General features: G+C 35.5%; 1 protein-coding gene across 2 annotated transcripts in view; it reads left to right on the top strand.

Moving 5' to 3' along the window:
- Positions 1-27,636, top strand: part of GLRA3 (glycine receptor alpha 3) — a 160,231-nt gene that overhangs the window by 38,015 nt on the left and 94,580 nt on the right. For both annotated transcript variants that reach the window (XM_063077170.1, XM_063077171.1), the window contains exon 3: positions 9,597-9,664. In XM_063077170.1, the coding sequence (XP_062933240.1) occupies positions 9,597-9,664 (68 nt within the window). The remainder of the gene's footprint in view (positions 1-9,596; positions 9,665-27,636) is intronic.

Raw genomic sequence — 27,636 nt, 5'->3', positions numbered from 1 at the left:
ATATTTTTTGACAAGTACAAAATAAAATGCTTTTTCATTTTCAGAATAAGATTAAGATTTATATATTTTCTGAGCTCTGGTTTGTCTAATCTTTTTTTTTTTTAATTAATAGACTCCTTTTTAGAGCAGTTTTAGGTTTACAAAAATATTGGCTGGAAAGTGCACATACCTCCTCCCATCCCCCTCCAGTTTATCTTATTATTGACATTTCATATTAGTGTGGTACATTTATTACAATTGATGAACCAATATTTGTACATTATTATTAACTAAAGTCCATAATTTACATTGGAATTTAATTTTTGTGTTTACAGGTTTTTTTACAGGTTTTGACAAACTCATAACATGTGTCCATCATTATTGTATCACACAGAGTGGTTTCACTGCCCTAAAAACCCCCTGTGCTTGAGCTATGATTATCCTCTCCCCCTCCTGCCCACCCCAGCCTCCAGCAACCACTGATCTTTTTACTGTCTCTTAGAGTTTTGCCTCTTCTAGAATGTCTTATAATTAGAATCATATAGTATGTAGACTTTTCAAATTGGTTTCTTTCAGTTAGCAATATGCTTTTTAGATTCCTCCATGTCTTTTCATGGCTTGATTGCTTATTTCTTTTTCTCACTGAATAATATTCCAAGAAAATCTCTTCCTTATGCATTTGACATTAAATAAACTTTATACAGTTTATTGGGCTACAGAACTCTAGCTGAGAAGTTTGCAGATGTTGCTCCATTGCCTACTGACATTTAATATAGTAAAAAAGTCAAATTTCATTTTGATTTCTGCTTCCTTACATATAGCTATATTTTCTATCTAAATCTGGACATTTTTCCTTAGGAAGATTATTGCTTATGCTTGTGCCGTTTTGTGTCATTTCTCCAAAACAGCCTTCTTTTATTTAAAAAAAAAAAATTGGGTATCGTCCTATATCATCTCTAACACATTCCCTCAAACCCTCCACCCTTTGTCCTTTCCCTCTATGTTTAAGGAGAATTGTTCAGATTTGTTCTTTAAACCACTGAGTTATATTACATGGTGTCATTTATACACCTTTTTAATGTTTAGGGAGATTTTCAGTCTGTAAATGTATTTGGGTCCCCTCCCAATCCCTCTTATCGTACACCATTTTCCCTGAGGGTATTGTGTTATAGGTTGCTAAGAAGGTGCTATTTTGTATGTTTATTTGTTAGTTTTACTTACAACAATAGTAGGAATTATGTACCTGAACTTGATAAAAAATGGAATTGCCTGAAAATATCAGTAAGAAAAAGCAGCAGTTCCTTGTGTCAAAGCTCCTAATACACAGTCCCACTTGAGGCAAACACTCCAAAAATAAAACTGGTTACTTTTGGTGATATCGGTTCTAATCTGTGTGATTGCTTCTGAGGCCTTTTCCACTGCAGGCATTGTGAAATTCCTTTGCATAGTAATGAGAATGCTAATTTAATGCCTCTTTTATTGTATTCCACCATTTCTGTTTTTTATTACATTCCAGCACTTCAATAATTTATCTTTTTTTCCTGTAGGAACAATTATATTGTTCACTCTCTTTAAACCACTGCTTTCATAATGTGTGATAGAATGCGCTGTAGTCGAGGAAGCATTGAGTTGATTTGCCTGGGTGCTGATATGGGTTTTGTCTGCTCTGTGCGTGTGTGTGCGCGCGCGCGCGCGCGCTCGCATGTGGAGGAGGGCGATTTCTCTGCTATTTCTCTCTCTCAAAAGGAAAATCTAATAGAGGCTGCTTTGCACTGGCCAGAGCTATGCTTTAGGTGAGTGGTTGAATTTCAACTAGGCTGGGGTCCTGCAGATGCTAAAACAAACAATGCTTTAATTTTGAGGTACTATCGGATACTATGTTTGCCCTAGTTGTCTGCAAAGTTATTCTCGTTTCTTCAAAAATTCCACAGGACTGGTACCAGGCCACGCTTGCTCGATGGGAATATGGATATGAAGCAGGGTGCTTTCGTGACAGACACCATGTCCTCTCTCTGTGGGCCCTTCTTACACCTCATCTCCTTCCCTTCTCTGTGCTGTCCTTGTCTGCATTTATTTTAGGCTTCATTCTGTTTTATCTGTCAACCACTTTTGTCTGCCTTCTATACTTTGTCATTTAACTAATTGTGATTTTTCTCCAATTCATTTTGGTATGATACATTTATTCTCATTTTTATTGGGTAATATCATTTTTATGTCTTCAGAGAGAAAGAAAACTATGCTCAATTTCCCCATCTTAAAATAGAAGTTACCAGGTGTCATTTGAAACTAGAAGCAAGTTTAATAAATGAAAAACAATTAATAGCAAATAAGATTATGTACATCCATAAAGCAACAAAACGTTATTTCACTAGAATATTTTATCAGCCATTGCTGAATTTTTTCCTTTTATCCTAATGTTTGGTCCCTCAGTTGGTCTTTGAGGACTCAAAAAGTCTAAATTGGAACCAGGCAGGAAGTATTCTCCCAGCAGCCACCTGATTCTGCTTTCCTCCCAAATATTTATTGCATTTTGTTAAGCTTTCTTATTCTATCTCCAGTGGCCACTCTCTTTTTATCTAGAAATAGCGTTTGTCTGCCCTCACGATGTCTGTGGTTTCTGTCTTTCCGCCTGTAATTTTTCTCTATATGAATCCCTTTCTCCCTGTATCACTAATCTAGTCTTTCCAATACCCTGTTCTGCTACAGCACATTCTATCCCCAGGATGGCCCGTGGACCTAAAGTCTTTTCTCCTGCATTCTTCTCAAATTAACGTTAGTATTTTAACAATCTCCTTTGTCCATTTTAATTATTCCTGTCCATCAAGACACTATTGTTTTTTAATAAAATTCACGTTTTGAAAAAATATGTTTTCTATTTGTATTTGTATATAATACAAAGTCATTTAGACTCTTGACTAGTAAGCCTTTCTAAAATTATAAATATGCACCTGGAACGTTCATAGAGTTAGATTCTGAACCCTATTTTTTAAGTTTTTGTTTGATTTTTACTTTTCAGTGTATTCTTTCTGTAGTAATTATTTCCTTTTTTTATTTTAAAACAATCTCAAGCTAACAGAAAAGTTGCAATATAGTACAAAAACTGTTTTGTTTTTCCCTGGACCACTTCAGTGTAAATTATTGATCTGATCTCCCCATACATGAGTATTTACTACAAATAAAAACCTTCTCCTAGATAACCACAATCTGACTATTAAAACAAGCAAATTAACATGGATATATTACTTTCATCTCATTTGAAGACCCCCATTCAAATTTCATCAATTATCTGGAAAAATGATTTCATGACAAGTGGATCTAGTTTATAATCACATCATATTTTATTAGACATTTCTCGTTGTCTCCTCCAATTTGAACCGCACTTCATTCTTTCTGTGACTGTCATGATCTTGGCATGTAAAAAAAAAAATGATTATTCAGTTATTCGGCAGAATGTACTTCCTGTTGCATTTGTCTAATGTTACCTCATGATTGGACTTAGTGCATCTGTTCAGAAATATCACAGAAATGATGCTGCGTTCTTGTGATTGCACCTTAGATGGGGGACCACGTCAATTTTTACAATTACTGTTGATCTTCACCTTGATTACTTCATTAAGTTGGCTCCTGCTAAGATTTCCAAGTTTCCATATGTTTTTAAAATTTTAATTTATCAATATACAATGTAGTTGACTTTTGTGTCCCTTTACCAATTCCTTCCCCCGCCCCCTCCTTTTAACTCCTTCATCTGACAGCAAGAAACCTGGCTCCCATTATCCTCAATATAATTATGGATGAATATGTAAAGATCCTCCTTGTCTGCTGCTACTCCCCCTCCTGCACAAATGCCCTCCTTGCCCTGGTGGGACTATAAAACCCTGCTCAGATTTGTCTCCCTATGTAGATCCCTGTTCAGACTCTGACTCCACGTGCCAGGATGTCCCCAGGGGGATGCATTCCTTGCCAGGCTCTGGTTCTAACATCCCACAACAGGGCTGCCCCAGTGTGGGAACCCCCTTCCCACTGACTCTGGCTCTAACATTTAACCCTTCTCGGCAGATGCCCACGTGACCCTTCTTGCCATCTGCTGCAGGTGTCCTCTCCTGCTCTAGTTGACCCCTCGCCCCCTCTCCCCCCAGCCATCCCAGCATGGGAGCCTGTCTTGCACTGCTGATGGAATGTCTTTAGAACTGTTTTAAAGAAGGAAAGAGAAGGGAAGGGAAAGAGAAAAGGAAGAATAAACTAAATTCTGTTTCTATGCCATAGTTCCAAACCTTTTTAAGTACCTAACAAATAATTTAAAATCTGGATTTAAAGTCATCAAATATGATTTTTCAATGAAAAAATAATAACATCTCTTCTCATAACATATGTGTGGATTTACCTAAAATAAAAACAAGTCTCTATACTGACTTATTTTGAAATTTAATCTTTCTTTTTAAAATTAATTTATTTATTGTTATTATTTTTTTACATTCTAAGATGATGTTGTGGAGCAGTTGGTGGGGAGGGGGAGAGGGGAAAAGAGAGGAAGATAGGGTGGGAGGAGGAGGAAAGAGGGAGGGGGCATGGTCGAGACCTGTGGAAACCCCACCAGCCCAGCTCGGGAGCCTGGTCATCACTGGGCTGGATGTGGACTTTGAGGGTGTGTGGCTGAAGCCCTCGGCCACCCCACATCAGCTTGGGAGCCCCGGGGGCTTCTGGAGGCAGCTCAGTGGTCATTGCTGGGACGGATGCAGATGTCAAAGGGGTGTGACTGAGGCCCTCAGCTCCACCCACCTCACCCAGGCTCAAGAGCCCAGGGCACTTCCAACAGCAGCCCAGTGGTTGTCACTGGGCTGGATGCAAATGTTGGGGGGCTGTCTTTGAGGCCCTTTGCCCTCGCCCCCTCCCCCCGAGCTTGGGAGCCTAGGGGCTTTCTAGATTTTATAGGTGTTCTTTGGTGATGTTAGACCTTTACTGGCCAATATCAGAATTTTGTCTCTGCTCTGTGGGGTTTTTGTTTTTTCTTTCAATTCTTTGTTGGATTATTCACTGTTCCCACCACTTACCCTCTGCACCGGAACTAATTTGCTGTCCTTTGGTTACTTCTAAAATGGGGGAACTTCCAGTGGGAACCAGCACTTGAGCCCTGTGGTTGCGCTAAATTGCTGCTTTGCTGCTGATTCTCTGTGGAAGGCTTTTTGTACAGCTCAGGTTTTAATGGTTGACCTTTTAAGCACTTCCAGGTCTTGTGAGGTCTGGTACACCTGGGTTGTATGGAAATTCTGGTCTGGGCCTGAGACTTTTCAGCCAAATGTATCCCCTGCAGGTCTATATTCCTGACCAGTCTCCACTGAGTGGGCCTGTGGAGGACAGATCAGCTGTCCATGCTGTGCCCCAGTGTTCTCCCGGTGGGCCCGTCTTCCTCACTGCTCTGAGCCTCTGAGTAACTTTTTTTTCAAGTTGTCTGTGGCCCCTTGCTCCTATGTGGGCCCACAGGAATCCTGTTGGTGGTCTTGCTGGCCTGGGGGCCACCAAGGCCCTCTTCCCCCCTGCAACCTCCAAACAATTCATACGCAGGGCACAGCACAGAAGCAGCTTTTGCCACCTCTGTGTGCTCACCAGGGCCAGCCTTGAAGTGGTCAGGGCTCGAAACAGTTGGACCGGTCCTTTCTTTCTTTCATCATGGCTTCTCCTACCTTCATGAACTCCGTCGGTCTCTCCTCCTCTTCCCCTGAGTTCTAGCAACCCCAGCTTGGCAGTTGTTGCTTTTTAATTGTTGTGAATTGGTTGATTGTGGGAGAGGGTGACCCTGGGTACTATCTGTTCTGCCATCTTGATTGGAAGTGAAATTTAATCTTTCAATTACATTCAATGACTTTCAAAAGGGTGAGACTTTAGTACAACATTCCATTCAAAATTCCTTAGAGTCATTCTGATGAACATTCGGGTTGTTTGTTCACTATAGATCTCCCCAGTGAACAATTTTTTTCCCAGTATGAATAATAGTAATACCATTGCCAAGCCTTTACATTGTACTTTGCTATTCTATCTACTTCATTTCTAAACTTAAAGGACATGTTCAATTCTTTAAAGAACATCTAAAAGAAAACCTGCTGCTAAAAACATCTGCAGCTACTGTCATTTACTTTTGAGGCCAATGATGGCAAATGTAATGAATAACTTAAAAGCACAATTTGCCATATGGATGCTATAGCAGTTATTTGCTCTGTTGCTAAACATAGGAGTATATTGGATGGATATAACAGCTTTTGCATTGGCACAGAGAAGTACCAGATTGGCCAAGGACTGCTAAACAGGTGCTCTCTGTCGTGGCAATGGAAGATTTATAATCTTCTCTACTTCATTCTCTACAAAATTATTGAATATACATTTCTATAGCTGGGGTAGAAAGACTACTCCAAGATCGGTGCCCTGATTTGACATGGAGGAGAAGCTTGAAGTGCAGAACACGGTACCTTTAAAATGTCATGGTGTTGTGTCCATTTCATTCTTTGTAATCTGTCTCCCTGTCACTGTTCTTGGTTAAGTCCATTCTGTCCCCCACCATAACTATTACAATAAATTCATAACAGTCTTCTCTGTCTTCAGGCTTTTGCCTATCCATGCAGTCGTTCACAGTGTCATGTTAGTTGCTACAATCCCATGACCAAGAAGCAGTAATGGCTCTAAAGTATTCATGAAGTAAATTCCAAGTACCTTAGTATCATATTGAAGAGACTCCATGATCTAAAACAACGACTTGTTTCCAAATTGCTCTATAGTTTAACTTTTTAAAATAAAATTTAAATCATTCTTATTTATGTATGTGTATCTATTTATTTATGTGTCTTCCAAATGAGTGTCTGTTATATTTTTGAAATTAGGAATTAGGATTTGGTGCCTGAATTTATTCTCTCTTCTTTCTGCTGAAGAAAACAATATATACACAAATAAGTAGTCGAATGGGACCAGATAGCACTTTTATATGTTCTAATATCCAGGCGAGAAACATGTCTGATAACCTGATAGGAAATAAAGTTTAGACCTGAGACCACTATGTCTTACTTTACTCCCACATGAAATTTAGACTTTAAAACCACGCTGACTTTTTACTTTCAGGAAGAGCTTTATGCATCTCGTTGGAGGCATGTAGGAGAGGCAGGGGCTGGAGTCTGTTCCATTTTATAAAACGAGGATCCCAACTATTATGTTCTGCAGGAAAGGAAAAGTTATCGTAGTGTATTATATGGATTAGTTGGGAGTAATATTTGTATTGTTATAATAATGTAAAAAGTGAATATTGATCTAACAAAAATGACAATTTAAATATATTTGGGTAATTGGAGGACAGAAAAAAGGTTTATGTTAGTAGGGAGGAAAGATGTGTGGAAAAAATGCTAAATCCTTATCTTCTGTGTGGACATCAGAATATATGCCTAAAATGGAAACATAAAAGTTGCACAATAGGTATATTATTTACAGAAATTGAGGTAAATGAATCATTAAATGAATCATTAAAAATGATTATTTTTATGAAAGAGAGAAATGGAGAGAGAGGGCAAGGAGCTGCTATCCTTTTTTGTAGCAAACCCTATAAAAATCAATGTACTCCTGAATTATGTTTGGGTGAAAAAACAAGATATATTAAGTTTAGATATTAGTTCTCGTGTATGGTTTTATCTGAATAACTTAGATAGAGTTTAACTCAGATAAACCCTACCACACAATATTTCAGTGTTTTTATTTATATAGCTATCAGCCTAATGACAAAGTTTGTGGTCAGATAATAAAATTCTTTGAATGCCATGTTAAAAAAACTAGAGAAAAGAATGATATGGCAGTAAAAGACTAATCTTAGAATCAGATCAATGGTTCAAATTCTGTCTGTGTGTGTGTTACTTTCTAGCACCTTATGTATCTTCTCTGAGCTTTAGTTCCCTAATATGGAGATGATGGAATAGTACTCTCTCTCAGGGATTTCAAGGATTAAATAATATATGTGAATCAGACAGCACAGTGCCTGGCAATAAGAAGTGCTCAACAATTTACTGATTCCTGCTTCTCCTGCTCTGCTAGATGATTTGGGGGTGGGGAGGGGGGTATTGTATGTGTGTCTTCTTTAATTTGGTTTGCACAGGTTTTAGATATTCAGTAAAGGACTGAGTAAATGGGCCTTGTAAAAATAAAAATCTGTGCATTTATGATGAATGCTAAATCAGGCAGTTATAAGGGACTTTCAGAATAGTAGAGTGAGAATCTCTTTAAGTTCACACTTCGAAAAAAGCAACAAAAACACTGGCAAAATTGTCAAAATTTAATTTTCAGAATTCTAAAAATTAACCAAAAGCTTATAACAATCTGAGGAGTGTTTATTCAAGAAAACCTGATGAATTTCTGTAAGAACAGAGGCATTTTAATTTGGTCCCTCTCCCCGGCTCCACCACAGCCTTGAAACCACAGAAGCTGTAAACCCAGCATTCTAGCAGCCACCAGAGGGCAGGGCAGGTTTGGAGCTCTTCAGAAAGTCCATCCCGGAATTTTGTCACTGTTTGACCTGCCTGGCTACTCCCTAGAAAAGCCTCACTCAAAGGGCTTTTCATTATTTGACTTGACTGAGAACTTAACTTGGTGGGAAAAAAATACGTATCCCCAGCTCATCTGTTGAAAACAACCAGACAATTGTTTAGCATTGCAGCTGCCTAAGGCTTGATACCAGTTGGAACAAACAAGAGCCTGAACAAAAGTTTTAGAAGATCTGGGGAATGAGATGTCTATAGGCAGCTTTGAAAATCACTGACATATTCTTGGGGACCTAGAGGTTACACACATGTAACAGCCTGAGTGCACGCCCAAGAAAGTCCTTGCAGGTTCCCAGTCTTTTTCTTCTGGCTGACCTCAGGCTTTGTGCAAGCAGAAAGGGAAGGGTAGAGTTATAAACTGCCTGAGCACTGAAGGCATGCCACCAAACAAACATGAAGCACCTTGGAAAAAGGTGGATGATTTATTGGCTGAAGGCATTAAAGAAATCTCTGACCAATTATTAGTTGACCACTAAGCTCACTGAGCAGAGATTTCCGTGGCTGCATAGTATAGAAAAAATACAGAATTTACAGGATTAGTCCTGGCAGGTTACTAAACAACGAATAACAACAATAAGAAAAATCAGCAACAGCAAATTGAGTTGGAGGTGGGGGGTTGTGGTTTCTAGTGTTGCCACATTATCTAAAGTATCCAATTTTTGACAAAAATTCATAAGACATGCAAAGAAACTGTAAAGTATGACCCATACATGAGACAAAAGATCAATAGAAATTGTCCCTGAAGAGGCTCAGATATCGGATTTACTAAATCAGGCATTTACAGAACGATTAGAGATATCTAGATCAAGGAACCTGAGACCCAGAGAGGTTAAATGCCTATATATATGATTAGCATCAGTGTTCAAAGGAGACCATGAACCTTGTGATTTTCAGTCCAGATTGTTTCATGGAATGATTACCTTCAATTTTGAGCATCTGTGTGCATACATATGTAAAGAAATATTCTTTTTTCACTAGTGATGAGAAGCAAGGAATTATTTGAAAATATTTTAGAAAAGTATCTAAATAGCCTTTATGTTTTCATCTCTTTTTCAGGCCCTCCAGTTAACGTCACATGCAACATATTCATCAATAGCTTTGGCTCTATCGCAGAGACGACCATGGTAGGCATGTTTATTTTGTAATAAATTTCACTCTGGAATATTTTACAATCACATTAATGGCAACTTTTCTGCTAATGTTATGTAATTTAAAACTCAAATTAATATAAGGAGACTTTAAAAGATCAAATTATTGGGATGATTAAATTGCAATCAACTGCAGGTAATAATGTTTCATTTAGAGATGGTATATTAGAGAATAAATGTAGTGAAAACAAGATTGATTTTTCCCAATTCAAAAATCTAATATTAAACCTCAAATTAAAAGTAAAATTTTACCATATAAATTATTTATTTTTCTCCAATGCTCTTCAATAGACAGACATAAGCACAGCAATAAATATTTTCATGTTTATTCTGTACGCTTACAAATTTGTAATTTTTTTTAGCTATTCTATTTGATTACTTTTTCAAATGAATATAGCATTTTCCTAAATGTCATAAATATTTTGTAAATTGTAGTATATGCTTTCATTTGACATTATTAAGTAATTGAGAACATTTCATATAATCAACTTATTAAAGCCAAAAAATAAAAATTATTACAGACCAAATTTATTGTTTTGAGTTTCATAACTTTCTCTAATAATCACACTGTATCTCTTATTTGCCCTGTAGTTTTGTTTTGCACTTAGCTAAAATAAAATGTAGAAATAGTCACACGAACCATTGAATATCTGTAAATTGTCTAGCAGCCAACCTTTTTTTTGAAACTATGTATGATGGTTCTTAAATTACCTAGAATTTTACCCTACTCCTAAATTTAGCAAGTATAATTTGCATTAATTTTCAAAGCTGATTTTAACTAAAATATGATATAAAATGCTTAAAGATTTATTAGTTTCCAAAAGCCATTATTAAATAGAGAATTATGCTCATTTTAAGTATCTTGGAATCACTTGAAACTAATTTTTCTAGGGAAATAATCTAATATGAAAATTATTACATGTGTGGAGGTGTGTGTGTGTGTACGTGTGTGTATGTGTAAGGCATGCATCTCAACAGGGGAGACTTTATTCAGGCACCATTTTTAAAATGTTTCTCTCATGTATGCAATATTTAGTCATTTAGCAGCATCTCTGTGGTTCTATTCAAATTCAATATACAGTAAAAGTATCTGGAGAAAAACTCACATTTTGGGGCATTCTATATAATTATTTTAAATACAATACATAAGTTAACATGAATATGTGTACATGATTGTAAATATGTAGAAAATGCATATAATTTGCTTGTAAGCACTTTGTGGTTCCAGCGAAATTCTATCTCTAAAATGGCTATAATCCTCTTTCAGACTTTAGCATATTCTGGATTCTGGTTGAATATCTGGTCCTGATTTATATCCTGCATTTGTACATACTTAGTCCAAATTATACAAAGATGAAGGTATGGCTGCTGGCTTTGTTCTACTTAGACTCCCCAAATTGTATTTCTAGCCTTGGCAACTTTCTCATTTTAATTGCTTCTATATACACTGTATAATTCTAAAAACCTGGAAATATATTTCTCTTTATTTTTCTTTCACACAATTGCTTCCACAAAACACTTTCTACAGCAATAGTTGGAAAGTTTTACAGCCTTACGAATCTTTATGGGTTTAGAAGGAAGGGATTCAGAAAAGAGAGCACACATAACCAGCTTTCCTTTCCATTACAACCTAAAGATTTTTAACTCCCTGAAGATTTCTGCTCTTTATGACATGTCATCAGTCTACCACTAAAATGGTTATAACACAGTCTATGTCTACACCAGCTAAATTTCTTACCTTTAATAATTTTACATAGTCTTCCTTTGAAGAATAATATTCTACAAAAAGCTTGCAGACTACTGCAATATACTCTCATAATTTTATTTCCCTCCTCCAGCACAGCGACCCTTTCCATTCCTACATATTCCATCATCACGCGTTCCCTTTAAAATCATTTTCAGCATCTATCATTCATCATTCTCTTTTTCACAGTCACAAGCAGCAAGAATAGCTGCAACATGGTGTCCATCTACATAGGAAAGAGAAAAATTAGAACTTATTAGTATATTTCTATTGTAAGAATCGTAAACTTTTTGCTCCCACTTGGATAAGTCGATGTACTTTTATTCATAGAGTTCACCATCATATCCCTGCAACTAAACTTTATCCCATCGTTTTATGGCTGTATTTGTATAAATTCATTTTTATGCTAATATATGTGTTAATATTTTTAACGTATTCACATTTCTTACACTGAATATAGCTTACTTTAGTTCTTATAATACAAATAACCTAATTCAGCTAAGACAATCAATTGAAATTGAGAGTACAGAATTTTAAATTACCTATAATAGTTAATGAATATATTTGTGTCTGAGAACTCATATTTAAAGTAAAGCTAAATAATTCTTTTCTTCTATATATCTCTGCTTAACAAAGACCTTAACTATATCTTCAGTGTTTTATTGATATCCCTTTGCTGGTCTAGCCTCCAACCTATTGCATCTCTCCTCATTTTTAAATACAGCTCTAGTCCTATCTGAGGTTATTATTTAATTTCTGTAGTAGATATTCTACTTATTAGGCCACTTTAAAAAATTAACCTAATTCAAATTTTAACATATTTCTCATCTTCTTCTTGAACCAATTTTTAAAAAATATTTGTGTACTTTTTTTCAATAGTATAAGTTCAAATTTCTTTTTAACTGTTAAACTCATCCTTTCCCAATATTTATTTGTTCAATCTTATTTACTTAATGTAGTGCCAATCATACTCACTAGAGGACAGTTTAATTATTCTTAGCACATAGTCATCATAATATTTTCTACAAATATTATGGGAATTTTAACTTCCTTACTTCTCTCTTATTTGAGTGATTTGTTACCACATATAATAAGATTCTCTAAGGACCTGTTCAGCTTCCATTATTCCAAGTTCTCATTCTTTTTAAACTAAAAAGGCTCTAAAGAATTTTGATGAAAAAAAAAAATACTTACCAAGTTCACATTCTTTTTAGACAATGACTTAACAACTATTGGAAACCACTGTTCTTAAAAAAAAAAAAAAAATGAAACTAGTTTACCATCATTACTGTCATTCTCTTTTCCATTTTGCAATGTGACCTTAGTGAGAGAGGCACGTCTGTCCTACCTTTTAAACATATGGTGATAAAAGGAGCTAATGATTGTTTCTATGAGGAGGAGCTTAAGCTATCTACATTAGGTGACTCTTAAGTATGCTCCCGGGTAAGATTGATAAGCCAGGATGAAAGCATTTGTAAATTGGGCTTTTTTTTCTAACTCATGAATGAGTACGTGTGTGGTAGTTTGAATGTGTGTCTATCACAGGGTTTCAAAATGGGTATTAACTGCCTATCTTCAGAAAACAAATGACTCTACATCTTGTTACACATATGTTACAGTTAGAGAACTACTCCGCTATGCCATGTAAATCAATATTTACTTGTTGAACCATTACTTTTCACCAGTAGAATAAATCAATTTTGCCAAATAAAAACAAAAAAAGGCGAGACATTTTGGTATAGCGTAACTGTTTTTCAGGTGTATGCGTACAGAGATTCATGGCAGGGTTGGGGGAGAATGCCTGAGGGTCCAGTGTCACTTATCAAATAAAATTTTAGGCATACGAAGATGCATAGATAATAATATTAGTAACACTAATGTACCTATCACCATCATAAGAAATTAAACAGTACAAATAAGTTGAAGCTGACCATGTACTCTAGCCCAGGTAATGTTCCTTATTTTTCCAGAGGATACTTTGTTCCTGAATTTGATATTAAGACATAATTTTTCATCATATCTGCATAAAAATGTAATCTAAATGGTCATACTGAATTATCCACATGTAACGTGGCTCAATTTGTTTTGTTTTTTGTTTTGTCTTTTTTTGGTTCAAAAAAAAATTTTTTTAGATAATCCATGCTTATATGCATAGACTATTTTTCATTTTCATTTCAGTAAGTATTGCATAATGTATTTGTCTATTTACTTTTGCTGGACACAGGTTGTTTCTAAAGCTTTTGATACTACAAAACGACTCTGGATTGAAAATTGTTGCACATTGTCTTCTAATATACATATGCAGAATATTCTATAGGTATATAACCAGGAGTAGATTGCTTGGTTGAGATATTAATAAATTGCTCTCCAAAGTGGCCATTCTATTTTAAATACCTATTAGCAATTTCATGAGATTTCCTGTTGTTTTACATCTTTTCCAGCACTTAGTATTTAGCCACTTTTGTTTTCAACAATGTGATTGTTATAAAATTGAATTTAATTGCTGTTTTTTATGTACTTCCTTGATTGTTAATAAGGTTAAGTATTTTTTTAAATACTTCAGGTGTCCTTTATGCAAAATGCCTCTTTATGTGTGTTTGTATATGTGTGTGGTGATTGTGTATGTAAAATAAAAACATGCTGCTTTTTGAATCTATGATTAATGTTTATCTTCTAAGGTTAATAATACTCAATTTTGTCTCTTTATTTAATCTTTCTGTAAAACCTACTATACTGTATATCCTAATTGTATTCTGTATACTTCAGTCTCTCTGTCAGAGTTTCTATGTCTTGTAGTTCTATATTTAAGAATTGTCATTAGTATATAAGTTATTGGCAATTCATAAAAATCCCAGATAACCTACATTTCATATCAATCCATTTTAGATTTCTTCACTGCAAATAATTCAGTGATTTACATAAAGGCAATTCATTCACAATCTATGATCATGTTTTTCTTTTGCTACTTCATTTCGCTTAGTTGGTGTTGAATTTTCTCCTTGTGCTGATTTATCAAATAAACTTCAGCGACATCCTATTATTTTGTCCGATTTACTTTTAAGTCTCATGTTTTCTCTTTTAATATTTTGCTTAAAGTCATGAATATTTATTTAAAATTCTGTGATTATAGACTCCATAAGGCAGCACTCCTCTCTGAGATGTTCATCATTGTATCATTAACAACTAGCGCAATGCTCAGCACGAAATAGCTCTTAAATTTATATTTTTAAATATATCTAAGTATTTATGTATTCTCACTGAGAAATACTTTTTTTTTTCAAAAAACAGAACTTTGCTACTGTGTCCTTGACACAAGTGGACAGACTCTGTTATTTTTACTGCTTTGCAATTTGATCAGTGTCTGCAGTTCTGAGTCATGGTCACTGCCTTAAATCAATGCTATGATCTATAAAATATGAGTTATGTGGCTAACTGTTCAATCAAATTAATTATGGTTAATATTGCCCAGATAAACTTGGCTTTATCATTCAAATCTTCCCATCTAATTTTATAATCTCTCTTCAAAAAGCATTTGCTCCATCAAGTGTTAATAGAAAGATAATTTCATAAATAATGCTAATATTATCTATGGAGAGTGCTCTGGATAAGAAATTAAAGCTCCTGCTTATATAGTGTTTATGGTAGTCCAAGAATAATTTTTAAAAATGAAAAATATTAGGGTGTAATTGTTTCAGGAAAAACTAATTCTCACTGTAATTTTTTTCATGACAACAGAAAGGAAATGTATATAATTTGAAGAAAAGTTCATTTTTTCTGCTCTTTTATAAACTTTCCCAAAAATAGCCACTGCTCCTTTGTATTTATTGCCAATGAATTAAGTTCTTGTAAAGGTACATTCACTTTTTATGAGTGCCAATAATAGTACTCAGTGACTATTCCTGTGTTATTCATATTTATAGACTTAATAATGTTAATGTAGGATATCATTAGATTGATGCTATACCACTTCTAATTGGAATAGCCTGAAAATATCCTGCTATCCTTTTAGGTATTTATTTATTTATTCTTTAATTTATCCATATACATGTGGTTGATTTTCGTGTCCTTTTACCCATTCCTCCTTTACTCCCCTCCCTCTCCCCTCTCCCCTGCCAATCAACATCATATCTGTTCACTTACCTTAACAAGTTCAAGGAATTGTTGTGATTGTTGTGTCTTCTTCCCCTCACGTTTATTTGTTTATATATTTATTTATTTATTTTTATTAGCTCCCACATATAAGTGAGAACATGTGGTATTTCTCTTTCTGTGCCTGGCTTATTTCACTTAATATAATTTTATCTAAGTTCATCCATGTTGCTGTGAACGGTGATATTTCACTCTTTTTCACAGCAGAGTAGTATTCCATTGTGTAGATATACCACATTTTCCTTATCCACTCTTCCAATGATGGGCATTTAGGCTGGTTCCAACTCTTGGCTATTGTAAATAGTGCTGCAATGAACATGGAGTACAGGTATCCATTTGACCTGATGATTACCATTCCTTTGGGTATATACACAACAGTGGAATAGCTGGATCATATGGTGGATCTATCTGTAAATGTTTGAGGAACCTCCATACCATTTTCCATAAAAGCTTCACCATTTTGCAATGCTACCAACAGTGTAGGAGGGTTCCTTTTTCTCCACATCCTTGCCAGTATTTATCATTCTCAGTCTTTTGAGCATTAGCCTTCCTAAATGGAGTGAGATGATATCTCAGAGTGGTTTTGATTTTCATTTCCTCAATGCTGAGCGATGTTGAGAATTTTTTCATAAGTCTGTTGGACATTCGTATATCTTCTTGGAGAAATGCCCATTCAGCTCCTTTGCCCATTTTTTAATTGGGCTACTTGTTTTTTTGCTGTTAAGTTGTTTGAGTTCCTTGTATATTCTAGATATTAATCCTTTGTCAGATGTATATTTTGCAAATATTTTCTCGCACTCTGTTGGTTATCTTTTCACTCTGTTAATTCTTTCTTTTGCTGTTCAGAAACTTTTTATTTGATATAATCCCATTTGTTTAGTTTTCCTTTGGTTGCCTATACTTTGGGGGTCATATTCATGAAGTCTATGCCCAATCCTACTTCCTGAAGTGTTTCTCATATGTTTTCTTTTAGGAATTTTATTGTTTAAGGATGTATATTTAATTTTTAATCCATTTTGGTTAATTTTGCTATATGATGAGAGTTATGGGTCTAGTTTGATTTTTCTACATATAGATATCTATTTTCCCAGCACCATTTACTGAAGTGGCAGTCTCATCCCCAGTGTGCAGTCTGGGTGCCTTTGTCAAAGATCAGATGGCTGTAGGGGTATGGGTTGATTTCTGGATTCTCTGTTCTGTTCCATTGGTCAGTGTGTATGTTTTTATGCCAGTACCATGTTGTTTTGTTTACTATAGCTTTTTAGTATAGTTTAAAGTCAGGTAGTATTATGCCTCTGGCTTTTTTATTATTTTTTTTTTTTTACTCAGGATTGTCTTTTGTTATTCCATATGAATGATAGAATTTGTTTTTTCTGCTTCTGAGAATGTCATTGGAATTTTGATGGGGATTGTGTTGAATCTGTAGATCACTTTGGGGCAATATGGATGTTTTCACAATGTCAATTCTTTCAATCCAAGAGCATGAGATATCTTTCCATCTTCTTGCATCCTCTTTAATTTCTCTCAACAGTGGCTTGTAGTTCTTGTCATAGAGATTTTTCACATCCTTGGTTAAATTTATTCATAGGTATTTTTTTTGGTGACTAATGTAAATGGGCTAGCTTTCTTGATTTCTTTTTCTGCTAGTTCATTGTTGTAGTATAAAAATGCTACTGATTTTCACATGTTGATTTTGTATCCTGCAAGTTTGCTGAAATCATTTATCAACTCTAAGAGTTTTTTTGTAGAGTTGTTAAGCTGTTCTATATATAGGATCATGTCATGTGCAAATGGACAATTAACTTCATCTTTTCCAATCTGAATGCCTTTATTTCCTTCTCTTCCCTGATTGCTCTGGCTAGTACTTCCAACACTATGTTGAATAGGAGTAGCAAAAGTGGGCATCTTTGTCTTGTTACTGTTCTTAAGGGAAAACCTTCAACTTTTCCCCATTCAAGATGATATTGGCAGTGGGTTTGTCATATACGGATTAAATTGTGTTGAGATACTTTCCTTCTATACCCAATGTATAGAGAGTCTTTATCATGAAAAACTGTTGAAATTTTTCAAATGCTTTTTCAGCATCTCTAGAGATGATCATATGGTTTTTGTCTTTAATTTTGTTGACGTAGTGTATCACATTTATTGACTTGTGCATGTTGAACCAACCTTGCATCTCTGGAATGAATCTCAGTTGATCATGGTGTATAATTTTATGTATGTGTTGTATTCTATTAGCTAGTATTTTATTGAGAATTTTTGCATCTATATTCATCAAAGATATTGATCTGTAGTTTTCTTTTTTGGTGTATCTTTGTCCAGTTTTGGTATTGGGGATGTTTGCCTCATAGAATGAGTTTGGGAGAATGGCCTCTGATTCAATTTTTTTTTGGAATAGTTTATAGAGAATTGGTATTAAATCTTCTTTAGGAGTTTTGTAGAATTCTGTAGTGAAGCCATCCAGTCATTTGTTATTGGTTTCTAGTTTTAATCCATTGTGATCTGAAAAAATACATGGAATAATTCCAGTTTTTTTGGATTTGTCAGGACTTGATTTGTGACCTTCCATATGGTCTGTCCTGGAGAACGTTCCATGTGGTGATAAGAAGAGTGAGTATTCTGAGATTGTTGGATGAAATGTTCTGTACATGTCTGCCAAGTCCAATTGGTCTAAAGTGTTGTTTAGATCTTTTGATTCTCTGTTGATTTTTTGCCTAGGTGATCTGTCCAATGTTGAGAGTGGGGTGTTCAGGTCCCCTACTGTTACAGTATTGGTGTCTATCTCTTTCTTTAGGTATAATAGTGTTTGCTTTATATACCTGGCTGCTCTGATGTTGGGTGCATATATATTTATTATTGTTATGTCTTCTTGCTGAATAGATCCCTTTATCATTACATAGTGGCCTTCTTTATATTTTTTATGGTTTTTGGTTTAAAGTTTTAAAGTCTATTTTAACTGATGTAAGAATAGCTACTCCAGCTCATTTTTCATTTCTATTTCCATGGTATATCTTTTTCCATCCTTTCACTCTTGGTCTATGTGTGTCTTTACAGGTGAGGTAAGTCTCTTGAAGACAGCATATTGTTGGGTCCATCTTTTTAATCCAGTTAGTCAGCCTGTGTCTTTTGAGTGGGGAATTTAATAGTTTCCCATTAAGAGTTGTTATTGAAGGGTGTTGATTTACTCCTGGAATTTTATTTATTTTGTCTGGATTTTTAAAATATCTTACTTCCTTTCTTTCTGACTTACTATTTTTCTTCTGTGTTTGTTGGTTTCTTGGGGTGGTAGATAAGTTTCTTTTCTCTTTATTTTTAGCATATTTATTTTACTGGTAGGTTTCATTCTTTCTTGAGTAGTCATGCTAGTGATGGTTATTTTTAAGGTAACAGACATGGTACTCCCTTGAGAATTTCTTGTGAGGCTGGTCATGTGATAGTGAACTCTCACAATGTTTGTTTGTCTGGGAAATACACTATTTGTCTTTCATTTTCAAAGGATAGCCTTCCTGGGTAAAGTATTATTGGCTGGCAATTTTTATCTGTTAGAATTTTGAATATATCCTCTCATTCTCTTTTGCCTTTTAGCATTTCCAATGAAAAGCCTGCTGTTAGTCTGCTAGGAGCTCTCTTATAGGTGACTTGATGTTTCTCACTTGCAGCTTTTAAGATTCTCTCTTTGTCTTTGAGCTTTGCTAATTTGTCTTACAGAGGATCTTTTGGGGTTGAATATGTTGGGAGATCTTTGAGCCTCCTGAATCTGAAGATCTGTATCTCTCCCTATACGAGTAAATTTTCTGCTATTATTTCATTGAATATGTTTACAATGCCTTTTCCTCCCCTTCTGGAATACCCATGATTCCATATTTGAGTGCTTAAGTATGTCCGTTATCTCAGATTTTCTTCAATTTTTTAAATTATTTTTTTCTTTCTTTTTTTATTTTTTCATCCACCTGTGCTATTTTGTACAGGCCATCCTCATGGTCGGTAATTCTCTCTGCTACTTGTTCTAGCCTGCTGGTTAAGCTCTCTGTTGTGTTTTTTGTTTCATTGAATGAATCCTTCAGCTCCACAAACTCTGCTACATTCTTTCTCAAGGCATTGATTTCATTGTACATTTCCTCTTTCAGGTCCTGTATACTTTTTCTCATTTCATTGTGTCATGTAACTGAGTCTTCTTGTATCTCATTTAGTTTCCTCTAAATTGTTGCTTTAAATTCCTTGTCAGTCATTTTGAGGACTGCCTGTATAGGATCTAGTACTTGAGAGTTATTATACTCCTCTGGTGGTATCATGTTTTCTTGTTTTTTCATATTTCTAGTATTTGTCTATTGGTGTTTAGTCATCTGGAATAGATGTTATCCAGAGTGTGCTTAGAAGAGAGGGAGTTCTTGTAGGTGTGTTTTATAATGATCATTGAATGGGAGTATTTTAGTATTATATCCAGGTAGAAGCCATAATGTAGTCTCTGTGAAGGTATTTTGGCCAAATTTGGTGTTGGAGTTCTGTGAGCATGCCTCTGTGACCTATTCCCTTGGACACTTATTATTTCTCTGCTGAGACTGGTGACACTATTTTGATCATTAAGACATGGGCAAGCTCTCAAATTTGGGGGGATAGCACCTTAGGGTCTTGTCACTCTTAGGTTATAGTGGGTGCTCTTGGGAAGGACTTTCATCACTGTGGCTAGCTCATGCTGACTCTATTAGGTATACTGGGATATACTAGTACTCCTCAATTTGAATGGGTGACTCCATGGGTTTTCTCTTTTTTCTTTCTTCTTTCCTTGTTCTCTGCTGGTGTCATTCTTTCTGTCTACACTGATAACTAGTCACCAGGAACCTATGAGGTTGTGGAGGCTGCTGTTTTGGCAACAAGCTGTCCTTACAGCAGCAGTTACTGTGGTGGAGACTGTCAAGGACCCCTAATTCCTCCCTGGTTTCTGCAAAAGTCGCAGGAAGTTTTGCTGATGCTTGGCTGCCTGTCTCTCCCTTGGGGCCTCTGAGTCAGTGGGGAGGGCTTCTCAGTGGTGGGGTGTCACCTGGCAGGGTTCCCAAGGAGGGTGCCAACTCAGCACTGCTTCCTCAGGGCCTCTGTGGCAGTGGGGAGATCTTGTCAGGGGCAGGGTCTCATCTGGCTGGGTTCCTGTGTAGGGTGCCGGGTCGGCACTTCTCCCTCAGGGCCTCTCTGTCTTTTTAATATTAACATATCTGTACCTGTACTGTCCATCCACAGAAAAAAAAAGAAAAGATTATACATTATATCTGTAATATCTTGTTCTCGCTGTCTTATTTTTCTTACTTTGAGTTATAGGTAAAGCCAAACCAAATATAGCAATGGCATTGGCCTGAAAGATTTTTAATTCCATGCCTGAGTAACCAGTGACTGGCAGAATGAATGTGCTCTGAACTATCCGTTATAAGCATCAATCAGAAATGGGTTTATTTACAGGGCTGGTGGCAGAAAGATAAGTACGTGTGAATGTTACACACCCTGGTGACCCCATCGGGGATATGAATAAATCTCCACTTGATGTATTCACCCACAACATCATCTTTATAATCATCGTTTTTCAAAAAGGGACTGTTTGCAGCTCCTGTTCACAAAGTTACAATTTCTTGTCAAGAATATTGCAAAGAATAAATTATTTTGTTATGCTACAGTGTCATTAAAACAAACACAATGTTCAAAAAAAGCATATTTCCATCTCTATGGGGGAAATGTGCCAAAATGAAAATGATGTTAGTGAAAATAGAAAAAAATAAAAACGTGTTTGCAGAGGAGAGAGTTGTCAGGCATACACCTCTACAACTCCCTCCTTTTATTGGGCCATATGTGTTTGTAGAGTTTCTTTTCAGTAAGTAGATTAAAAGGTTAATTGCATTTTGTTTAGGCATTTGAAATATTTGGGCTGGGAAAAAATAAGGAACATTATAGAGTTAAATGTAATGGCAATGATACATGTCACTTAATTTAACTCTGCTCTTTCTGCCTATTTATAAAGTTAGTTTATAAGGGAAAGTGAGTATTACCTGCACATGGATCTCTTTAAAGAAAGAATTTGTATAGAATTCACTGTTACCAGATCAATTAAGAACTTTTTATGTTGACCCCTAACATAACAGAAATGATCAGATTCTTATGAAGAGTTCATAGCAATGGTGTTTTTTTCATGGTATTTAGCATCATGCGCATTTTTAAAGAGAATTTCATTATCCTGAGGAAAACACTCCAAAATGTCATTTCAACCTCTAAAGATAAAATGGGCAGTGAGATTGGGAATTGAGTTCTCTAAAATGACTGGCACTAGTCATAATTTATTACTTTGTCATGGATTTAGCATGTCAATTAATGTTAAGTACTTGGCATCAATTTAAATTGTAAACAACTCTTCAACTGTTATGCTGAATCTCTGGCAGAGGAATGAGTTAAAGTTAATACTGATGCTCTAGAAAACAGTTAGATGGCACGTTTCTGTTGCTGTGATGAAACTACCAGCCTATCTACAAAATAATAAACCAACTAGCTGCTTCAGAAGGGCTGAAACAAGCCAGACTGACAAGGAGCTGGGTCTATGCCACAAGCGCCCTGTCACATAGAACAGATATGGATAAAAGAGTTAAGCAGTCCTTGGTACTTAGGAAGATAATTAGAAAATAGAAAATTCTTACTTGACAATGGCACACACACTTATACACACACACACACACACGTGTGTGTGTGTATATATATATAATGAATTTAGTACTTGGAAATTTGGTTTAAAAAAGGGAAAAATCATTGTTCTCTTAATCAAGGAGGCTTGATAACATAAACCATTTGTTCTATGGAGACCATGAAAAAACATGCATTTACTAACACAAATGTATTACTATAATCTGCACCACCTTTTAAAAATTCTCCTTAGTTCCTTGGAATACTGGCAACACTCTAGAGACTAGCTAAAGCATAAGACAAATAATCCTGCCACAAAGTGGCATATAAAAGAGATTTTATTAGCAAAAATGGGCTTAAAATATATCAACATCAAGTAGATAAACTGCAAATATTTACACATAAGTCCTGGGCAACCTTCATCTGTGAAACCCATTCACTTTATCTATAGATGTTAATGACGTATTGTTTTTCCTCCTAAAGTGGGCAAGACATTTGGGTGTTCTTTCTTCTTCATTAAGTCTTCCAGACCTTTTGGGGCTCTTTTCTCTCCCCAGGCTTTTGGAACAGTGAAGAATTTCTCTCTGCTCTTCTTTGTGTAAATTCTCACATCTTCTTCTCCCCTTTCTCTCTCTTTCTCTCTTCCAGTCTTCAGGAAACCTCTGGCTTGGCACATGACTCTCTACCTACCAGAGGTAGCTAGAAAACAGCCAGATCTCTCTCTGAGCTGATGATATGAAATTTAACACCTCTTTTTGGTGGAAGTCATTTTGTTTCATCTAGGTTGTTCTTTCATTGCTTCTCCCTTTTATAGAATCATTTCTTATACACATCAGGTCTTCTTCTGGTTTCTGCTCGCTCAATCTTTCAGTGATTATTTACTGTGCTAATATACCATGTAGCATATGCTTGTTATATACACATCCAAGAAGCAGCTACTAAAACAGCTAAAAATTCTGATATTTATATATTTTATTTATCATATTGTAACTAGCTATAAAGATAATTGTTATTCCTCATTCAAGCGCTATAAGATTAAGATGATTAATCAAAATTTGACAGCAGACATGAAAAGAAATGAATATTCTCTGCATCGCTTTTTCTCTTTAGCTTCCCCCAAGGCAGTGTTTCTCAACCACTATTTTTTTTCTTATTATGACTCCCTAAGGAGTCTTTTTAGACATCTTTTTCTATAATTGCTCTCCTCATGAAATTTTTATACTTGAGGTATAATGTATATTTATTTATACACTCTCCCTATATATCTCTGAATTACACATAAAAAAGTAAGATTTTTTTCACCCACCAAGAACCAATTTTTGCTCCCTTGGGAACCATATTGCTCTCCTTGAGAATGTGTCTTCTAAAGTACATATTTGTCGGATACTCATGAGTACACTTGCCCAAGGCTAACATTTCTGTGCTCACTGTTGGAAAGCATATGTAACAGCAATGCTCTCAGTTAATGGGACAGAAGCACTGGGCATTCTGAAAGGGAAAGGATACATTTTTATGTCCCTGGCTCTTTGCAAAACTCTTAATACATATGGGTGGGAGGCTAAACTATATTCTCTCTATTATTATATAAATTTATTCTTCTTTAGATGTTATTTTTCAAATTTTATGTGTGCCTACACACACATACATACCTCCCATTACTAATTGTAAAAATAGTCAGACTTGTTTCAGATTTATTTTCTTTGTCTGACATATAGGCCAGAGTGGGGTTTTTTTCTGCATATGTGACAATATTTATGTTATAATTTCACTGATATAACCATTGTTGAATCCTATCTTTCATTATTTCATAAAATTGTTCTCAAAATATCTCCCACTGAGTTTATTCTTCAGTTCTGCCCCAGTGGCAACAAATCTTTTTGAGATATACATCATGTATATGACATTACTATGATGGCTTAGCCAGAGGACAGTTTTATAAAAATGTAATTTACTAAAAATTTACTAAAAATGTAATTTACTCAAAATAGGTAGTTAGATAGGTAGATAGATAGACTTCTCTTTTATCTGGGCAAGCTTGGTATAAGGGTAAATTTTGCTAGGAAACTGTGCCCTAAATGGATCCCCGGGGAGAAAGTTCGTCATAGACACTTTTAAGTTTTGTTTAAAAACTTCACCAAGAACCTGAAAATCACCTGAACCTATTAGAAAAGCTTCCAGCCTAGAGATGCCCAGGGCCCTTTGTTTGTCAGCTCTAGGGTTATTTTGATTATTCAGAACATATAGGATTTTCCTTAATGAGTTGCCCAATTATTTCATGTCTATCGACCCCATGATCCACCACCTACAATCAAAAGCCACTATAATTCACATATTCTGAACCACTCCAACTCTGCTCCAGTTATGATGACCAGGTCTATTTTGCCGCTGAATTTTTTTTAAAGATGCTGGCTTTTCATTCACCAACATATATTTCAGTCCCTTGGTAGATAGGCCCTTTCAGGGTACATAGTTGGGAAAAGGGAATGAATTAATGGCACATGCCAAATCTATTTTTGTATGTCTCTTATTTCCTCGTCTTTGACTATCTCTTCTGTAACAGAGTAAGAAATTTATAGTATATCAACTTTATTCAGCAGAGGTCCCTGCTATTCCCAGCTTTAAGTTCACCAAATAACCAACTAGAACCACTTCTATCTATGAGAGAGAACACACTGTATCCAGAATCTCTGTAAACACACCCATATGGATAAATTTAACCAATTCTATTTTTTTTTTTATAATCTATAGTCTAACATTCTCTAGAGCTACACTCACTGTATTTTTACCTCTCCTTCTTTATGTGTCCTCTCTCCTTTCAACATTTCAATTTGTTAATCACCCTCCTAAAACTAAGGCTCCCCCTAGACAACATGTCCACTTCTAGCTGTTCCCATATTTCTCTCCTTCCTTTCATAGCCGAATTACTTCAAATGGTTATACTGCATGATTCCATTCTCCAATTCCTTACCTAATACTCTTTTCTCTACCTGTTTTCTCACCAATCACTTCACTAAAACTTTCATTCCCAGAGCATTCAATAACTACAATAAACCACTTAATCTTTCATGTTCTTGACCTCTCTGAAGAGTCTGCCACTTTTGACCACGCTCTTCTGGAAAACTTTCTTGCCTTGGCTTCTCTGATCCAACTATCTCCTGATTTTCTAACTCTCTGACCACTTCTTCCTAAACATATTTGTTGTCTTCTCTTCCTCTTTCTCTTTTTTGAAAGCTGGCATTCTCATGGTTTAATCAGAGGCCTTGTATTTGCTATGTACATACTATCTGTGTAAGTTTATTCTCTCTCTTGGTTTTATGACCATCTACATATATAGTAGTAATTTTAAAATATATAGCTATAGCCCAGCTGTCTCCACATGAGAGGAAAGGGCAAGTAGAGAACAAATCTAAATAACTTTGGAACATATTATTTGGAAGAGTGAATGTGTATGCTATAACACTGAAGACAAAATTGTCTGTACACTGACGCTCTACTATAGTTAATAATTTTTTTCTCAAATATTTGAACTAGTTATCTTCCTCAGTTGCACAAATTCCTGAAGATCACCAATCCAAATCTGCTCCTTCACCTGTTTGCTATATCATCGAGTCAGCCAGAAAACAGAAGACCCATTTCTTCCTCTCCTGTACCCAATATCTAATAAATTACAAAGTTGCAATAATTTTGCCTCCCAATTATTTCTCATATCTGTCACTTTTTTACCACTCTGTACATCACCACATACTGCAATGACAGTAACAACCACAGAATCTAACTCAGCTCCTGTTTGACTGCCAGTTCAATCTCTACCCTAAAGCTACAAGGATCTTTATAAAATTCAAATAAGATCCTGTCATTTTTCTGCTCTTTCCTTAGCTCTCAATTATTTCTTCTTGGAGCAAGATTCAAATTCTTATGGCTTACAATAGCCTGCATAATCTGTCTCACTGTTAAGTCTTCAGACTGATCTCTCTCCCCACCCCATCTCTCAACCCACTCTGCATTCCAGACATGCTCTGTAAACTTTTTCTCTTTCAAATATGCCATAATTTTTCTTGCCTCTGTTCCTTTGCATTTGCTCTTTCTTCGTCAACTACTCTTTTTCCAGTACCCCTATCTCCTCATAGTCTAATTCTGTCATATTTATCTCTTAGGTCACATGGGCACTCCTGAGTTCAGTAAGACAGGGATATGCAATTCCTCTTGAAGGAAAGCACCACAAAGACAGGGGCCAGAATATTTGGTGACCAATAATAGAACATGTCACAGCAGGACCCATAGCATATGTAGTTTGATTACAATTAGGTAAAAAATAAATTTTGAATGTAACCCAGATAGGCTTAAATTCTTCAATTTTGAGACTTTATTCTTCTTGTGAGTTTACATGTTCTGAACTTCTGTCCCTTTTGAGATACACCATTATTTGTGTCGTATTTTCAACTTAAAGTTACAAAATCATAGACTTAACTATAAATATGCATGGTATGTAGCATGCCCATTTTGAAAATGACAAAATGCTTTTAAAATGCCCTGGAAGTCTATGAGAATGGTTTTATATAACTCTGACTTACAGAACCATGGTAATGGTTCACCTCACCAAAAATAAATAAATAATTGAAATCAACCAAGATACAGGATCTGGGGGAAAACCACGTTTCATGCAAACAATAACAAATAGACTTCACTATATCTTTACTATGAATTATCCTATCAGACATTGCCTTAACCAAGTGATCAAGCTTAATATCATCAATAATGAGACATATCAACACCACATGCCACTGATAGGATGCAATTAGAGGGCAATGAATAATACCAATCTAATTATGAGAAAACACTAAAGAAGCCCAAATTGAGAGGCATTCTACAAAATAACTGGCTAGGATTCTTCAAAAGTGCCAAGGACATGAAAGAAAAAGAAAAAAAAAGACTAAGGAACTGTCACAGATTGGAAAAGACTAAGTTGACAGCTAAATGCAATGTAGGATCCTAAATTGGATCCTAGACTAGAAAAAAAAAAGGACAACCTTTTTATTTTATTAGAAGAAAATAAAAAGAAAAATTAGAGGAAAACTCATGAAACTCAAGATAGTTCTGTAGGTAAGTTAAATGCGTTGTATTAATGTTAATTTTCTGATTCCAAAACTATAGTATGGTTATATAACATTAGGAGAAGTTGGGTGAAGCGTTTACAGGAACTCTACTATTTTTGCAACTTTTCTGTAACTCTAAAACTGGAAGGGAGGAAATACATTATTTCTAAATTTCCCTAAGAAATACATTTATTCTACAACAGTTATGGAGTTTCATGTAATCAAATAGATGTTTCTTCCTTGCTGCTGTGAAACAGCAAAGGTGAAGTAAATAAAACAGCCAAAAGAATGGGCCTTCAATAATCTGGTAT

Source organism: Cynocephalus volans, chromosome 13 (assembly GCF_027409185.1).
Source record: "Cynocephalus volans isolate mCynVol1 chromosome 13, mCynVol1.pri, whole genome shotgun sequence".
In the NCBI taxonomy this organism is placed as follows: Eukaryota; Metazoa; Chordata; class Mammalia; order Dermoptera; family Cynocephalidae; genus Cynocephalus; species Cynocephalus volans.
This window is presented reverse-complemented; position numbering and strand designations above follow the sequence as displayed.